General features: G+C 49.6%; 1 protein-coding gene across 1 annotated transcript in view; it reads left to right on the forward strand.

The window, feature by feature from the left end:
- The window catches only part of ABLIM3 (actin binding LIM protein family member 3), an 87,328-nt gene that overhangs the window by 50,394 nt on the left and 19,448 nt on the right, over positions 1 to 17,486 (forward strand). The window contains exons 7-14 of the mRNA XM_052643546.1: positions 3,105 to 3,163; positions 5,483 to 5,554; positions 11,285 to 11,440; positions 12,952 to 12,981; positions 13,468 to 13,597; positions 14,258 to 14,356; positions 15,689 to 15,736; positions 16,810 to 16,944. Of these exons, the coding sequence (XP_052499506.1) occupies positions 3,105 to 3,163; positions 5,483 to 5,554; positions 11,285 to 11,440; positions 12,952 to 12,981; positions 13,468 to 13,597; positions 14,258 to 14,356; positions 15,689 to 15,736; positions 16,810 to 16,944 (729 nt within the window). The remainder of the gene's footprint in view (positions 1 to 3,104; positions 3,164 to 5,482; positions 5,555 to 11,284; positions 11,441 to 12,951; positions 12,982 to 13,467; positions 13,598 to 14,257; positions 14,357 to 15,688; positions 15,737 to 16,809; positions 16,945 to 17,486) is intronic.

Here is a 17,486-nt window from a genome sequence, read left to right on the forward strand (position 1 = left end):
CTAATAGAGTTTTGCCAAGAAAATGCACTGGTCATAGCAAACACCCTCTTCCAACAACACAGGAAAAGACTCTACACATGGACATCACCAGATGGTCAACACCGAAATCAGATTGATTATATTCTTTGCAGCCAAAGATGGAGAAGCTCTATACAGTCAACGACAACAAGACTGGGAGCTGACTGTGGCTCAGCTCATGAACTCTAAGGGTTTGGAGAGATAATAAACATCTATTAGGGTAACTACTACATGATGTGTCTCCTCAAAAATGTCCCTGCTGAGCAACTATACACCCAATGTGTGCTTGAATATTGCCAGGAACAGGAGGCTCACTCTCTGAGTGAACCCATTCAGTCTTTAAAGGTTAAATTTTCCTTCCCTGAAACTTCTGCCCTTAATACTTTTTTTTTCAATTTTTGAAAGTCTTTTAATTCATTTTTATGCGATTTTGAAAGGCTATTTTCCATTTACAGTTGTTATGAAATATTGTCTATATTCCCTGTGTTGTACAGTACAACCTCGATCCTGTCTTATACCCAGTACCTTGTACCTCCCACTCCCCTGCCCTTAATCCTTGTTCTGCTTTGTAAGACTCACTGAGCAAGTTAATCTCTCTTCCCCTGGAGAGGCATTGAAATATTCAAAAGTCGTTTCCTCCTTTCTGTTACGTCTTCTCCATGGAGAAGACCCTGCTTTAAGGCCTAATTTTGGGGCCCCTCCCCATCCTGGTCACCAGTATCCTGTGGGTACATATCAGTCTGTCTCTCTTTTTTAAAAAAATACAAAGATAGGCTCCAACCAGTCATTCATTCATCTGCATCAGGTACTATTTTAGGAAGAAAGCTATTGACTGATGACATATGCAGACCATAATCTCACAGAGGTCTTTATGAACAAATCACCTTTTCTTACCTTCATTTATCTAAGTTTGCCACTAACTCCAACAAATCCCTTCTCTTTATTTATATTATATATATATATATATATATATATATATATATATGTATTATAAATTTGTTTGTTTGGCTGTGCCCAGTCTTGGTTGCGGCATGTGGTATTTAGTTCCCTGACCAGGAATCAAACCCGGGCCCCTACATTAGGAGCACAGCGTCTCCCTGGACCACCAGGGAAGTCCCCCTTCCCTCTTTAATTTAAATGATATACTGCCAAAACCCAAACTTCTGATTTTTAAAAATTTCTATTTTTTTTTTAATTTTTAAAGATTATAACTATTTACTTACAGTTTATTTCTTCCTTTTGGCCCCTCCCTCCCCCTTCACACACACACACTACTTATGAAAATCTGCTTTCCTGTATGGAGAATACTGAAGCCCGTTGTGGCTCAGCCTTATTTCAGAACAGATATGTCTGTGGCCTGGAGAGATCATCTAGTCTGACCTGTTCCCTCTGCGCCTCACTTCCCCCCGTGAGAACCTCCGTCTGACCCTTTACCTTCCCTGTGTCTCTCTCACTTAATCTCATGACCTTTTGAGACATCTGTGTCCCCCTCATCCATTTCCTACAATGACCTGTAACATGTGCTTCCTGCCAGAGCCACTGCAATAAACAACTGCTGGTAGATTCAGAGGCAACTCAGAGAGGACCTGGAAATGCTCTCTCTAATTATTCCCAAAGCTGGGGTCCCCACCCATCACTTGGTAGTGGACACACCCTAAGATTGCTGGCTCCAGCTGCAGACCCAGGGTCCCCCTACTGGGTTCCAAGAGCCATTGCACTTTTCACTGGGAGGAAATACACTCATGCAGAACCAATTAGCGTCAGCAAGCAAACACCTGCAAACATCAGCAAACAAGAATCAGATCCCTGTCCCTCAAGTGACAAAACTGGCCCTGGCATTCAAATTTTTGAGATGAAAATAACGTCTCAGGCCCTCCAAAGCCCACCTCACTATTACTCAGATGAAGAAACTGGGACGGAGCAGAGCCCAGAAGGGCTGCTAACTTTGGGCCCCTCCTGTCTCCACCTCACTGTTCAACCTTACACTACCCGCTGTCACTTACTTAGTATCCAGCCCTAGTGGTTCCAGGCAACAAACTGTAATGGAAAAGATATTCTAAAAACAAAGTCAGACAAACAAATGCCATCTGGGAGCTCAGGAATCTAGCCATTTGCTGGCTCCTTTCCTTTTAGGGTTGATTACAGGAACAGTAGCACCAGAGGGATAACATGTTCCTATTTTTCCTTCTAATCCAGGACACCTGTCCTTTCTTTGGGGAATGTGTGATATTTGGGGCTTCTTCTCAACACGTGACTGGCCACCTGTTGCTCATGCCTTTCCAAATAGGCCTGTCCGGTTGGGGCCTGGCCAACTGGACCCCCCCACACACACACAAGAAAACATGGGCAGCCGAATATACTGAATTTGAGGAGTCTGAAGTCTCTTAGGATTTAGCAGGTCAGGACTGTGCTCTGAAGCAGAATATGCGTCATGACACCTCCTCCCCTTGAACGTGATAGCTCTGGTAGACTGTCCTAAGTCTCTGATGAGAGAGGAAGGCTGGAGTTCATACGGGCTGTCCCTTTATTTCACCTCCACTGTCATTCATTCATTCGACAAATGTTTATTGACCACCTGCTCTGTGTCACTCACTGCCAATCATCCACTCATCTCATCACCCCACAAACATGTACAGAGCCTCTGCTGAGAGCAAAGCCCCATGCTGGATGCTGTGGGAGACCCAGTAAGGAAGCAAGCTCAGCTCCCACCCACAAGGATCTGTTAATTTAGTTGGGGTGATAAATCCACAAGCTACTATGTTGTAAGGCCATATGTGCTGGGAATGATACAAAGAATGATGGATCACAGAGGAGAGCCAAGTCACTCGCAGCTGCCAGGTAAGAAGGTTCACAGGATGTCATATGAGATGTGGACCTTGGGGAAGGGCAGGGTGTGGACAGGCAGAGTGTGTGTGGGTGGCTGGAGCGATGTTGCAGCTGAGATCCAGGAAAACCAGGAGGTCCTCCTGGCTGCTGTCAGGCACATGTGCTGACAGGGGAGTAAATGGAGGTGGGCATGGGGAGAAACCCAGGATTCTGGTGGGTGTGAAAGGTCTGAAATTTTTATTTTTTTCCTGGTCCCTTAGGTTCTGAGGTCTGGCACCCCATCTGCAAGCAGGCAGCCCGGGCAGAGAAGAAGTTAAAGGTAAGCAAAGGTGGTGATGATACCAAACCAGACTTCTAGTCCCAGGTTGGAGGCACTGCGCTTTGCTAGAGAATCACGCCTTAGTGTGCACGCTTTCAAACGTGTGCCTGTATTCTTGGATTTCCTTAACAGTAACATCCACCTCATGGAGGTTTTGAAGGGATTGAGACATTGGATGTGAGAGCACTTTGAAAACTGTAAAGCACTGTATGAATATGAGTTTTTCATGTTTCTGGGGCAAGGCTACACCCTTCTCATTACTCGCCAGGATGGTGGCCTCTATGAGGCACAGATGCCGTGGTTTTTCCCCAGCCTAAGGTCATTCATTAATAATAGTGGTTAAAATTGTCACAGAAGTTGACAGTTTGCAAAGCGTCTTCACCAGCCACCCTCTGATTTGTTTTAACACCGCAGGGCAGATGGGTAAGGAATTTTATCTTTGCTTGTGAGAAAACCAGGGCCTTAAAGAGGGTGATGACTGTCCCCAAGTCGTGCAGCCAGACAGGAGCACAGCCGGCCTCCCCAGACACATGCTGGAGCAGCTGAGGTCCTGTGTCCCTCTGAATGACTGTACCAGGAAGGCCCATGAATCTGGGTTCTTGATCCTAGGACTGCAGGAGGGGTGGGGCACGGCTCCCAAGTCCTTGATGCTGTGGAAGGGAGCCCTGGGGTGTGTGTTGGGGGCCCCCGATGACCTCTAAGGTGTCTCTCCACCCTGGTCCCCGGTATTAACTCGGCTTTTGGGGCGCTATGAAAGTTACCTGCTGGAATCTCAACTCAAAACACATGTGTACAGTTTCTGACCAGCTGGTTAAACTATACCCTTTGCCATCTCGTCTGTTCCATTTGTGAAAGAGCTGGTTATTGATGCAAATTTTTTTGAGCTATGAGTTTTTTCCCCAATTTCTTCCAAGGCCTCTCCTTTTTAAGGTGTAAGAAGACATATTTGTCCTTTTCTTCCACAATTTCCTTCTCTTTGTTGGCACTTCTCAAATTTCAGTTACCTGTCTACAAACGTGATGCTTTTTGCTGTATCTGTGTACCATTTATATCATCATGTACTTCTTTTTTTGTTGAAATCACTTACTCCTTTTTAGTTAATCAAACTTATTTTTAAATGAGACTTTGTATCACCCAGTGGAAAATCAGTATTTTGCTTTCTATAAATAGAAGGCAACCCTAAAATAAATTCATTGAAAATGAAATATTTTAGAAGACTAACTCTAGAAATTTTAGCTAATCATGTTGCCTGCACTTTCTTTTTTCTAAAAAAGAAAGGTGGGGGAGAGAGTTGAGGAACAGAATTAGCAATTGTTATTGAAATGTATTAGGACCAAATTAAGATTTCTTCCTTAATCTAACCAAGAGGATTGAAATAGAATTTTACATTTTATTCTCTCACTCTATGACTCAGTATTATCAAATTTTTTCCTAAATTCATCTCCCCAGAGACACAGTAGTCCGTGATCTCCGTTTGGGAAGCGGTGCCGTGGGGCCCAACTTAGAATGCTTTACAGGCTTCTCTAGTGGCTTTACCTCGTAGGATGAGAGATCCTGAAGGGGATGTAGCAGTCCTTAAGACAAGCCCCTCATTGCACAGATCAGGAACTCGAGACGCCTAAAATCACATAGTGAACCTTGATTTCCAATTTGTTTACTATTTAACCGCGCTTGCTACCACTCTCTTAAGCACACCAAAGATGAACACAGTGCTTTTCTGTTAAGGGAGCCATTAAGCCATCATTGCCATTGTTCAGAGAAAGATTTTTTTAAGTTTCTCACTTAGGTTGATGTCATTTTGCCATGGGTACACTATAAAAAGAATCAGCATATTGTGCAAATTACGCAGCATTTAACATACCTTTCCATTTTGTATAAACAAACTGCTAAAGAATGAGGCTAACCAGTTTTATCCATTTAAAGTAAATACATTATTGACTAGGATAAGCCAAAATGACAAGTTTTTATGAGTAGATTTTTCTTGCTTGGAGAATTCCATAAACAGAGGAGCCTGGTGGGCTCCAGTCCATGGGATCGCAAAGAGTCGGACACAACTGAGCGACTCTCACTACTATCTAACAGGCCAGTTAAAAATACTTGAGAAACAAATTCTGTCCAACCGCGTAAGGCCCTGTGCATTTCCACTCTCGTCCAGTCAGGCGTTGGTTTAATCGGCAGACTATAAAGAGGTAGTGCAGAAAGAGCTAGAGAGTGCTTTTAGCAGTGCCACTAATGTGTCCCAAAGAACTGCACCCCATCGCCCCGCCCCCCCAAGCGGCAGGCGCAGCCTCTCACCCTCTGCCTTCCTCTCTCCCACAGCATCGGCGGACATCCGAAACTTCCATCTCACCCCCTGGCTCTAGCATCGGGTCACCCAACCGAGTCATCTGCGTACGTATCACTTTGCAGCCACTAACCCGTTTTCTTCCCCGGGGCCTAGTAACTAAAGAGTTTCTGCATGCGTGCTCAATCACTACGTCATGTCCAGCTCTTTGTGGCCCCATGGACTTAGCCCGCCAGGTTCCTCTGTCCATGAAATTCTTCAGGCAAGAATACTGGAGTGGGTTGTCATGCCCTCCTCCAGGGGATCTTCCTGACCCAAGGATCAAACCCACCGTCTCCTGCATTGCAGGCAGATTCTTTACTGCTGAGTCGCCGGGGAAGCCCCAAAGAGTCTCTGAAGACAGGCGAAGTTGGCAGTCAGGTTTCCACCCATCTGGTATCTCGTGTGTGCCTGTCCTGTGCCAGGCTCTGTGCTGGGTCCTGAGAATGCAGCAGGGCCCGGGGGCAACACGCGCCCTGCCCTTGTGGAGCCCGCAGCCTCGTGATAGTTACAGGGATCACATTCCGTTCACAAGGAGCTCTGAAACCAGTGTGACATGCCTCTTTCCCAAGACTCACTGGGACCAGGGCAAGAAGAAAACTTGGATCACAGTGGTATTCGGAGTAGGTCTTGGGTGGGATGTTGTGGAGATGATGGTGTGTGGTAAAGAGGCAGACAGGAGGAAGAAGCCATAGGAATGTGGAAACATGGCTGTAAAGGCTCTGCAAACATAAAGAGCTTTCTGATCATGTGAGGAGTCCAAGGGTGGAGTAAACTGCACGCCTGAGTCTGAGTTCCCAGCTCCAGAGGCTTCGAACACAGAGACGCCTCTCATTTGCAGGGATGTGGCAGAAAGGAAAGAGTTGAGTTCGGTGACCTCACATGCCCCTTGGATGTGTAATGTATTCATTCATTCATTAAGCAGATGGGTACCCAGTGTCCCCTCTGGCCTAAGTGCTGGGCTCTGGTGAACTGCATTCACCTGCTGCCTGTCCTCGTAACACTGACCCCATAATTCCACAGATAATCAGATGGCACTCTAATAAGTGCTCATAAGAAAATGTGCGGGGTGCTCTGCTGATGCTGCAGCTGAACAGAGGGACCTGACAGCCTAGGATCATTTGGGAGAAGACTCCTGAGGAAGAAACAGTTAGCTCAGGCCTGAGAAGTAAATGGAAGTGAGGTCACAAAGGTGGGGGTGGGCCGAGCCAGAGTGGACCACAGTCAGTAGCCCCCAGATTCCAGAGCCCTGCAGCCTTCCTCAGGTCAAAGAGCCACGAAGACCAGAAATGAGGGAAGTGGTCTAGAGCAGGAAACCCACTCCTCATAAGAAGCTCTAGAGACGGCCAGCAGCCCACCATTGCTTCATCTTCATTTCACTCCAGACCCCCATTGTTTCCTCCTTGATCCCTGGATAATGTCCATTGATGAGACTATTTCCTCTCCTTTCGTTCTCTTTTCAAATGAAAAAGAGACAGGAGTTACCACTGACTGCAACTTCAATATGGGTCAATATAGCCATATGGCTCCCACAAAAGACAAGTGACTTTGATCACGGGCTGTCCTCATTGGAGATTCCGGTCCAGAACAAGAGAGCTAATAGTCCCCCTGGTGCTGTGAATGGGGTCAGACCAAAGTAGGATTAATGAGCTTAGTTTCAGGGCTTACAGGGTGAGAAGGTCACTGACAAAAATGAGCATGTCTCTAGAAGAGTGTTACCAGGATATGGGAGCTCAGACACACACAGGGACACAGAATGCCATTGGCCCCTGGCCGTCCCCTCCCTGGGGAGCCCCTGAACTTTGTGATGTAAGTTAGGCCCTGATGACGTTCACCCTGGAGTTCCGAGTTCATAGAGCTGCCCCTTGGAGAAGCAGCCCCACTCCAGATGAACAGCAGGAGCTGGGGGCACCCGCCATGGCGTCCTCCAAATGGGGGCTTCTCTGCGGAGACCAGTCGCCCCTGGCAGCCCAGCACCGGCCTGTGTGTCTCCCTTCCTGTACTCCCCTGCCCTCACCTCCAGCTGCTCTGGGAAGGGACTGCCCTTGTCATGTGAGCCTTGTTTTAAGTCAGACCATTGCAAGCACGGTTTCCAAATTCAAGGAAGAATCCACTCGGCCATTTCTGGGGCATTTCGTAATAGGCAGAAAGATCAAGTATTGGCTTCGTGTTCATAAGTATGGAGGTTTGGTATTAGGATGATCCATGAACCTGGAGGGGCAGGTTCTTTCAAACTGTGTTCCACTCCCCACTGACTGCTAGAATCATCCCCAGCCCAATGTGTTCTCTTTCTTCCTTCCTTCCTGCTAATTATGTTAGGATGCCTCTGATATTGACAAGTCTGTAAGATGCCAAGAGCTCTCAAGGTCAAGATCTAGCATCCCAGGACAAAAGGCAGCAGTTAATTCAGCAAGTGGAGTCTCCTGATAAGGTTCTCTTACCCACAAACCCCCAGATTGGTTCAGACATGGGCATCTGACCTGGGCAGGGTCTAGCAGAAATAAGATGGCATGGTTCAAGGGGTGTGAGTGTAAAGGGAGCATGTACAAAAGCATGGGTAGGACCAGGGCACCCATGAGACCTACTGTGGCGAAGGGTGTTGCCACCCCAGGCCTGAAGGGAAGGACTGGCCAGGCTGGAGCTGTGGCAGAGCAGGAGTCAAGGCCACTAAGGGCGGGCAGGGCCATGCAGGGGAGACATAGACACAGCCCCTCTCTCCACTCAGTGTCAGCCTGCGGGCGTCCCCTGTTGACCAAACCCAGCTGACAACCAGAGCGCCTGTAACACAGTCCATGGGGCCTCAGAGCAGGGCCAGGAGGAGTGGGCTGTGGGTCTCAGCTGAGCAGACAGTGAACAGCACAGTGCCCAGACAGCAGCGGGATGGGATGGGGATGGAGGAGTGGAAGGGCCTTGGGAAGTGTTTAAAATATCAACAGTCCTAAGGTCTTTATGAAAGTTGCTGTCTCTATGGCAGTCTTGACTCTTGAGACTTCCGCCCCCCAGGTACTGGGAGAATATTATAGAATAATAGTCTCCCTGGATTCTCTCTTAATCTACCTCACCTCAGGACCTTGTAAGCCACAGTGGTTTCGGGAGACAGACTCTGATTGACCACAGTGGAAACTGGGACCAGAAACAGGGAATGGCTGGAGGACACAGACACAGAAAGGACACGGCTCCGGGCGCCATGAGACGGGTGCTGTCCCCAGCAGGGGAAGCTGTCCCTCAACCCTTGCTCTTCCAGGTGGCTGCATTCAGGCGAAGTCAGGTGGTCGATAGAGGCTCGCTTCAGTTCAGTGCGAGGAGCAGCTCTCTGAGTGCAGCAACCTCACCGTCCCGGGGAGCCAGGAGAGGCCAGTGGAGGGGCAGGCTCCCAGGCTAGACTGCCTGGGCTTGAATTCTAGTACTGCTACTTATTAGCTATGTCACCTTGGGTGAGTTCGTTGATTTCTCTGTGCCTGTTTCCTTATGCAAAAATGAGGGTAATATTAGTATGTACTATTAGAGCTGGGGGTTCTATTAACTCAGTTAATCCATAGAAGGGACTTAGGATGCAGTCTGGCTTATTATAAATGGTCATCACATGTTCACGGGTGTTTACTGTCATGATTAATTCCGTCTTTACATCTTCAGCATCTTCTTCAAGGATGCCCTCACTGTGTGGGCTTGGAAGGCTGGATTCAACCCTACTGGCTAAGTGGTGCAAGTTAGAGGGTCTTTGGGGCTATAATTAATTTCCTTATCTGGAAAATAGGAAGAATATTTAATTTTTATGTTATATTGGAGAATAGTTGATTTACAATATTGTGTGAGTTTCAGGTGTACAACAGAGCTACTCAGCTGTACATATATGCATATCCATTCTTTTTCAGATTCTTTTTCCATTACAGAATATTGAGTAGAGTTCCTTGTGCTATACAGTAGGTCCCTGTGGGCTATTCATTCCGTATATACTAGTGAGTATCTGTCAGTCCCGAACTCTCAGTCTATCGCTCCCCTCCACCTTGACAACCATGAGTCTGCTTTCGAAGTCTGTGAGTCTGTTGTGTTCATTTGTATCCTTTTTTTAGATTCCACATATAAGTGATATCATGTGGTATTTGTCTTTCTCTGTCTGACTTATTTCGCTTAGTATGACAGTCTCCAGGCTCATTCATGTTGCTGTAAATGGTATTATTTCCCTCTTCCTAGGGCTGAGATTCCACTGTGTGTGTGTCCCTTCCTCTGTTGAGGGACGCTTAGGTTGCCTCCATGTCTTGACTATTGTAAATGGCGCTGCAGTGAACATTGGGCTGCATGTATCTTTTTGAAGTACGGTTTTCTGTGGATATATGCTCAGGAATGAGATTGCTGGATCATATGGTAACTCTCTTTCTGTACTATTCTCTGTAGTGGTTATACCAATTTATATTCCCGCCAACAATGTAGGAGGGTTCCCTTTTCTCCACACTCTCTGCAGAAATGACTGGCTGTAAACTTTTTGATGATGGCTACTCGACTGGTGTGCGGTGATATCTCATTGTAGTTTTTTTTTTTATTTGCATCTTTCATAATTGGCGATGTTGAGCACCTTCTCATGTGCCTCTTGGCCATCTGTATGTCTTTGGAGAAATGTCTACTTAGATTTCTTGCCTATTTTTTGATTGAATTGTTTGTTTTGTTTTCTTGGATATTCAGCTATATGAGCTGTTCATGTATTTTGAAGATTAATCCCTTATTGGTCACTTCATTTGCAAATATTTTCTCCCATTCTGTGGGTTATCATTTTGTTTGATTTCCCTTTGCTGTGCAAAAATTTTTAAGTTTAATTAGATTCCATTTGTTTATTTTTGCTCTTATTTTCATTACTCTATGAGGTAGATCCAAAAAGATATTGCTATACTTTATGTCAAAGAGTATTTTGCCTGTTTTCCTCTAAGAGTTTTATATTATCTGGTCTCAAGTTTAGGTTTTTAGTCCATTTTGAGTTTATGTACGATGTTGGGCTTCCCCGGTGCTCAGTGATAAAGAATCCGCCTGCCAATGCAGGAGGCACAGTTTTGATCCCTGGATCAGGAAGACCCCCGTGAGAAGGAAATGGCAACTCATGGGACTTCCTTGCCTAGGAAATCCCATGGATAGAGGAGCCTGGTGGGCTACACTCCTTGGGGTCACAAAGAGTTGGACTTGGTGACTAAACAGCAACAGCAATATATGATGTTAACGAGTGTTTGAGTTCATTCTTTTACATGTAGATGTCCAGTTTTCCCAACACCACTCATTGAAGAGACTTTTTCTCCATAGTATATTCTTGCCTCTTTTGTGGTAGATTAATTGACCATTGGTACATGGGTTTATGTCTGGCATTTCTGTCCTGTTCCATTGATATATTTCTGTTTTTGTGCCAGTACCAAACTGTTTTGATTACTGTAGTTTTGTAGTATAGTCTGAAGTCAGAGAGCCTGATTCCTCCAGGTTTGTTTTTCCTTCTCAGGATTGTTTTGGTTATTCAGGGTCTTTTGTGTTTCCATATAAGTTTAAACATTTTTTTATTCTAAAAAATAGGAACAATGTTGACCCTTCTTTCACAGAAGTGACCTAACATTTAGAAAAGGTCATTCCTGTACAGCACAGGATAGCACACACGTGTGTTCAGTGACCGTCAGCCGGGTGGAATGAATAACCTGCCTTATTTTCACATTTTCTGAGTCTGCCATCTTAACTAAAGAGGCTTATTCCTTCTGTGCCTGGCTTTTATTTCCACTCTCCTTTCCCGCTTATCTTTCTGCTTCTTTCCTCTCCATTTCCCTCTTCCTCAGGCTAAAGTGGATAATGAGATCCTTAATTACAAAGACCTGGCAGCTCTCCCCAAGGTTAAGTCAATCTACGAGGTACAACGCCCTGACCTCATTTCCTACGAGCCTCATTCCAGATACACGTCCGACGAGATGCTGGAGAGGTGTGGCTATGGAGAGGTATGGGGTCTTGCCCTCTCTCTGGGGCCGGTGGAGGAGAGGAGAGCCCACTGGGTCCCCAGGCCCCTCGATCACAGAGACTGAGGCCTCCATAGTGGTGGCCCCCAGACTCTTTCAAGCTGGTTTTTATAGTCAACACTTAAAAATCAAGCCATTTCATCCAAAATCTGGCTTTTCTTGAAAAATCAGAGCTGGCAACACAACCCCAGTATTTCCACCACCTGGAGATGGGGAGCAGCACCCTCTGTAGTCAAGACACCAGCTCCCCAGTTCTCTCTGATCCCCACTACACCCTGAGAACCCCAACATTAAAGCCAAGAACCTGTGACCACTTATTGCTTGAGCTGTTTTTCCTCTTACCGTGGAGAGGTTTTATACACAGCCTCTAGTTCTCATCACCAGCCAGGCTCAGAGGCCAGTTAAGTTTATAAACCCTGGTTAGGTAGGTTCTCTGGGTGTTGCCCCTGGCCTGTGCTCAGGGCAAGAGACACTCTTATAAAAAGGCAGCATCAGAAGGGTTTTGAAATAACTAAATGGCCGCTGGACAAGAGAAACCATTCTCTGAGGCAGGCAGTGGTCCTGCTACCAGAGATTCTGGCAGCAGACATCCCAGGAGGTGTCCAACCCATCCCAGGCCCCTGCGCTGAGATCATCTGGCACTTTAGAAGGGGCCCTGGCCTTGTCCCCACTTCACTGCTGACCCCTTCCTCTCTAAGGAGGATGAGGTTTCATTTGGTTTAAGAGCCCAGATTTAAGAGCTGAGATTTTCTGAGTTCTGGCCTCTGAAATGGACCAGTAAAAGGAAACCAAGCATTTGGTAGAGGCTGAGTCTCCTGAAGCCAGAGATGGCAAACAGGGGGCCGCAGGCCAGCGCCAGATTTGTTTTGTTTCACTCACAGAGTGTCTTTAAAATGTAAATTAGTTATCAACATTCAGGCATTAGGAGAGTTCACATAGGTGTCTGTTCTTCTGTCTTGTCTTGGAAACAAGAAGCTGTGTTAGGCTGGGGTTGGCCTGGGTGCCCTGGAGCTGAGCGCCATCCCCTCTGCGGGTGATGCCTTCCATCCCCAGCTTCCTGCTCCCTGCCCACCGGCCCAACTCCTGCCTTGATGGCACCAGCCTGGCTCTTGCTTGGCCCTGCATTTGGGACCCCTGCCCTGGGCCCTGTCCTCTGAACCACAGAGGGGGCGTGAACTGATAGAGGGACAGGGAAGGGCCATGGACTGGCTCTGAGCTTGCAGTGGGGAAGCTGGGGTCCCAGTGAAGACCCTACCGATCCTTTCCTGAGGGGCCCTGAGCCCCCTCGTCCCCTCTCAGGGATATGATCTCAAGGTTCCCTCCCACCCATGAGCACCACTGACATCCTGGCAGGTGAAGTGTTACCCGGGGTGGGGGGCTGCAGGGCAGCTGCAGGCCTCTCTCTGCTCCGTGTAACCACTCTCTGTCCCTCCCTCTCACCCTCCTCTCTCCTTTCGCTCCTTCCATGGCTGCCTTCACACTTCGCCTCCAAGTCGCTGGGAACCTTATCTCCCTACTCCCAGGTAATTAAGCTGGTTCCGGGAGACCTTTTCTAGAATCGTATCCTTTTATGCTGACCAAGCAGACTCCTGATTTAGCTCTTGCACAGCCTCCAAAGGTGCTCCCACAACCTGAGCAGAGATGGGGAGAGTTAAGAGCATGACCCGGAGGAAGTGGCAGTGACTAAAGGGCAGAGACGGAGGGGAGAACCTTCCTTCCAGGGATGGCCTCCCTGATGCTTCTGTGATCCTCGGTCAGGATCCCTGGGACTTGACCTATGGGTTGCATTCAAGGGTGTGTGGGAGCAGGCGAAGGCCCTGAGAAGCCACTGCAGCCTCTTGGGCTACACGTCACCCAGGGAGGGGGCGTCTGTATTCAGGAGGGCAGCACCCGTGCTTCAGCCCCCGGGGATCCCAGAGTCACGTCACTCTCCCTGCTGCCTGCCGGACCCTTGGCTCCAGGCCCCCCGAGTGCGGGTCTTGCTCATGGCCCTGCTTCCTCCCCTTCAGGACATCTATGAGAACCTGGACCTCCGGCAGAGACGGGCCTCCAGCCCAGGATACATCGACTCCCCCACCTACAGCCGGCAGGGCATGTCCCCCACCTTCTCCCGCTCACCTCATCACTACTACCGCTCCGGTAAGGAAGGGGGAAGCCCCCAAAGGGACAGGAAAAGCCAAGGGACAGCACCGTGGTTTACGTCCCCAGCTGTGGAGACAGCATGGGATTCCGTGGGACATCTCCATTGCAGCATGGTTCCCGGGAGGCCTGTGGCACCCAGGCCTCGCCAAGTCCCCGCCAATGCCCCTGGCAGGGGAAGAGGAGGGATACGTGGCACTGAGATGCCGCAGGAGGTGGGTGGTGTGCTGCTGGGGTTGGGGGCGGGGGAAGTGGCAGACCGCCCAGCCGCCCTGGCTGAGAGAAGACACCTGCATCTCCATCGTTTGTCCTGCCCCATCCAGAGGGTAGGACCAGAGGACCAGAGTGGCCTGGCTCAACCAAGGGCCATTCAGTGGTTAGGGATGAAGTGGGCAGGGTAATTAAGGGAGTGGCCCAGGTGGGGCGCTAAGAGGGGCAAAGACACTCAGTGCTGTTGGTTCTCACAACCCACAAAATCTGACTTGGGGGTGAAGCAGGACAGCGGGGCCAAGCCTGTTTCTGCCAACACGTGCATGAGAGCACAGCACCCCCGCATCCCGCCGTCGCCACCTCGCTGCTGCCGTCACTGCCGCCGCTGCATTAATGCCTGTTTTCTCTGTGCCTCTGTTCTCTCTGGGGACCACTGCCTGCGCGCTCCAGGGCCCGAGAGTGGCCGGAGCTCTCCATACCATAGCCAGTTAGATGTGAGGTCCTCCACTCCGACCTCTTACCAGGCTCCCAAGCACTTTCACATCCCAGGTAGGCTGCCAGCCTGGAATTCCCGGCATGGGTGCATGCTCCGTGGGGTCACCGGCAACGAGGAGAAATGCGTGCTGGGGACCCTCCCTAACCAGTCACCTGCAGTAGCCCGCCTCCAGCGCCAACACGCCCACTAACCTTAGCCCATCCACAAGACAGAACCAACTTTGATCGGGACCACCAGGAAGCAGTCCAGGGAAGTGCCTAGAAGGATTGAGGGCTGTGATGGGACGTGGCAGTAACCACATCATGGGCTTTTGCACCAGAACTCTTGGGACTGGATCCTTAATTCTGCTGCTTACAAGCTTGTGACCTCAGGACCGGGACTTAGCTTCCTGGAGGCTGAGTTGTTCCTTCCGGACAGCCAGCCCTGTTCTGGATCCCGAAGGTGCAGCTGTGCTCAAACCAGCCCAGTCCCTGCCTTCGGGGTGTTTTAAGTTCTAATGTGGGGAGAGAGGTAATAAATAAGTAAACAAATAAGTAAAAGTATAATTTCAGGAGATGGATGCTAAACATAATAAAAACAGGGCACTGTGGTAAAGTGACAGGGTGGAGGAGGCTGGGCTAGATGAGGTAGTCAGGAAGGGCTTCTTGGAGGAGGTGACATTGAAGCCAAAGATATCGCAGGGTTAAACATCCTGGGTGGAGGAAACAGCCAGTCCAAAGGCCCTAAAACACTGCCTGCAGCAGGCCAGAGCAGCTGGAGGTGGTGAGCATGAGTGAAAGTGATGGGAAGGTAGAGGAAGGCAGAGGGTGGGGGCCCATGGAAAAGGTCTTACCCTAAGTTCAGCAGAGCCAGGCCTAGGCCCCGGTCTCCCAACTCTGAGCCAGGTTTTCACTGCCCACTCACTTTTTCCCAGAAGTTGGTCCTGCCGTTTCTTCTACACGATTCTCAGTTGCCCCAGAAAGTTCTCATCTGGTTTATTTGGGTGGAGGGTGGGGGTGGCGAGAGTGCGGAACCGTGGCGAAAAGGTTCTGGGGACGTCCATGCGGAATGAAGCATGGCCGCTGAATGGAGGTGGGGGCACCTTCCCGCATGGAGTCTTGCTGAGCACAAGCCTGCCTTTACCTGCATGCCCACCATTCCAGCCCAAGCCCCTGCCTCAGCCCCGTTTGAATCCATCCACCCCGTTTCCCCTCATCTTTCCTGGAACCAGATGGGATGAGGTTGGAGGCTCAGCTTTAGAAGAGGAAGTCCACGGGGAGGGGTGGGAAAAGCCTCAGGAGAAGCTGCTAAGCACCTCTCTTCTGGGACCGACTGACCAACTGCTGTATCCTGTTCTCCTGTCTTTCTCTCTCCTTCCCACTGTCCCTCCCTGGTCTGTCTGGCAGCTGGAGAAAGTAACATCTACCGGAAACCCCCGATCTACAAGCGGCATGGTATGGTCAGGGGCGGAGAGGGCTCAGCCAGGCAGGGGGAGGGGCAGTTAATAACCTGTGCAGGTGGCTCGGCAGGGCCACTGAGAGGGACGCTGACAAGGATGCAACCCAGTCCGTGTTGGCCGCTCACTCATGGTGGCCTTGGGCGGGGGGGGGGGGGGGGGGGGGGGGGGGGGGGGGTGTCATTTCAAAAGGGCAAGGAAGGCCTGTATCCCCTATGTCCTTCCCCACCACCTCACCGCCCCCCACTCCCACCTATCCCTGATGGGTGGTGTCCTAAGGTCCATGATCAGAGTAACCCTTGTCAAATGCAGGTGGCCCTGGGAGAGTGACGCTCCCAGGCATTTGTCCTCAAACTTGGAGGTCCGTGAGAATCCCATGGGATGCATACAGGTTCCTGGGCCCCACCCCGGACTTAATCCAAGTTGTGTATTTATAAGTTTCTCCAGGTGATTCTAATGTCCAGCCCAGCTTGGGAACCACTGCTCTAAGCTGCTCTCTGTCACCATGTCCTGGGAGTACATACCTGGAGGCCTGTAGACAGGGTGTGGATGAGGAAGGGGCTGAGGGTGCCTTCATTCATTTGTTCATCCATTTAGTGTTTCTTACAGAATGGCCTGTGGACCACCTGCACCCAAATTTATTTACCAGTCAGATACCCTGACCCCTCCCCTGCCCTAGACTTCCTTAATTAGGAATACTAAGCTTGTAGCCTACACGACTCTGCACTGTAACCTGCTTCATTCATGACTCCTACCTGCGCTCGGAGTGGGATCCTGCCTGTGCTCAGAGTGGGAACCACTGCTGAGACATGTTCATTCTGATCCAGTTCCGGTCCCACTCGCTGTGTGGTCTGAGCAAGGCCCTCCCCACCAGGTGTTCAGATTCCCAACTGTGAAATGAGAGGCTTGACCTCAGTGCTTTTCCAAGCACTTTCACAAGTGCTTGGAACGCTCACGTCCCAGACCCTTGCCTGGATGTGGCTTCCCTCCCCTGGGCTGGAGCCCAGTGAAAAGGGACAGTGTGTCTAGGACATCGGCCTCCCTGAAGCTCTTTCTCCGGGTCCTTTGCAGGTGATTTGTCGACAGCAACCAAGAGCAAAACAAGTGAAGACATCAGCCAGGCCTCGAAGTACAGTCCAGCCTACTCGCCAGACCCCTACTACGCGACGGAGTCTGAGTACTGGACCTACCACGGGTCCCCCAAAGGTACCACCCCCCTCCACAAGGGAGCCAGGACCAGAGCCCTGTCACCCACGCCAGGGACTCAGAGGGCTAGGACAGACAGTCGCCATTCCTTCACACAATAATGCATTTACTCAGCAAACATGTACTGAGGGCAGTCATGGGCCTTCAGGAGACACTGGAAAGCAACCTAGAGCAGGTCCTTGCCCTTGTAGACAAGACATAGGCCCCAGCTGGAGAGGGTGGCGAGGTACAGCAGGTAGAGAGCTGATGGCAGGGGCGTGCCATGCAGCCTGGAAGATGACAAAAGCTTCTTAAATGCAGAGCCTCGGCTGCCACAGGAAGGGTGAGGAGCAGGTAAGCCTACAGGGTATAGAAACACAGCTGCAGAGATGCAAGATCGGAGGCTGGGCTCTACTGGAGCAAAGGAAAGGCTGTCAGCTTAACCTTGAGCTCAGAGAGGGAAGGGCAGGGGTGGGGGTGAGAGGCCAGATACCACAGGGCCTTGAAGATTTTGATCTTTATCCAAAATAGTAGGAAGTTAAAAGTGGTGGCGTGATCAGATT

The sequence above is a fragment of the Budorcas taxicolor genome, chromosome 7, assembly GCF_023091745.1.
Source record: "Budorcas taxicolor isolate Tak-1 chromosome 7, Takin1.1, whole genome shotgun sequence".
Classification (NCBI taxonomy): domain Eukaryota; kingdom Metazoa; phylum Chordata; class Mammalia; order Artiodactyla; family Bovidae; genus Budorcas; species Budorcas taxicolor.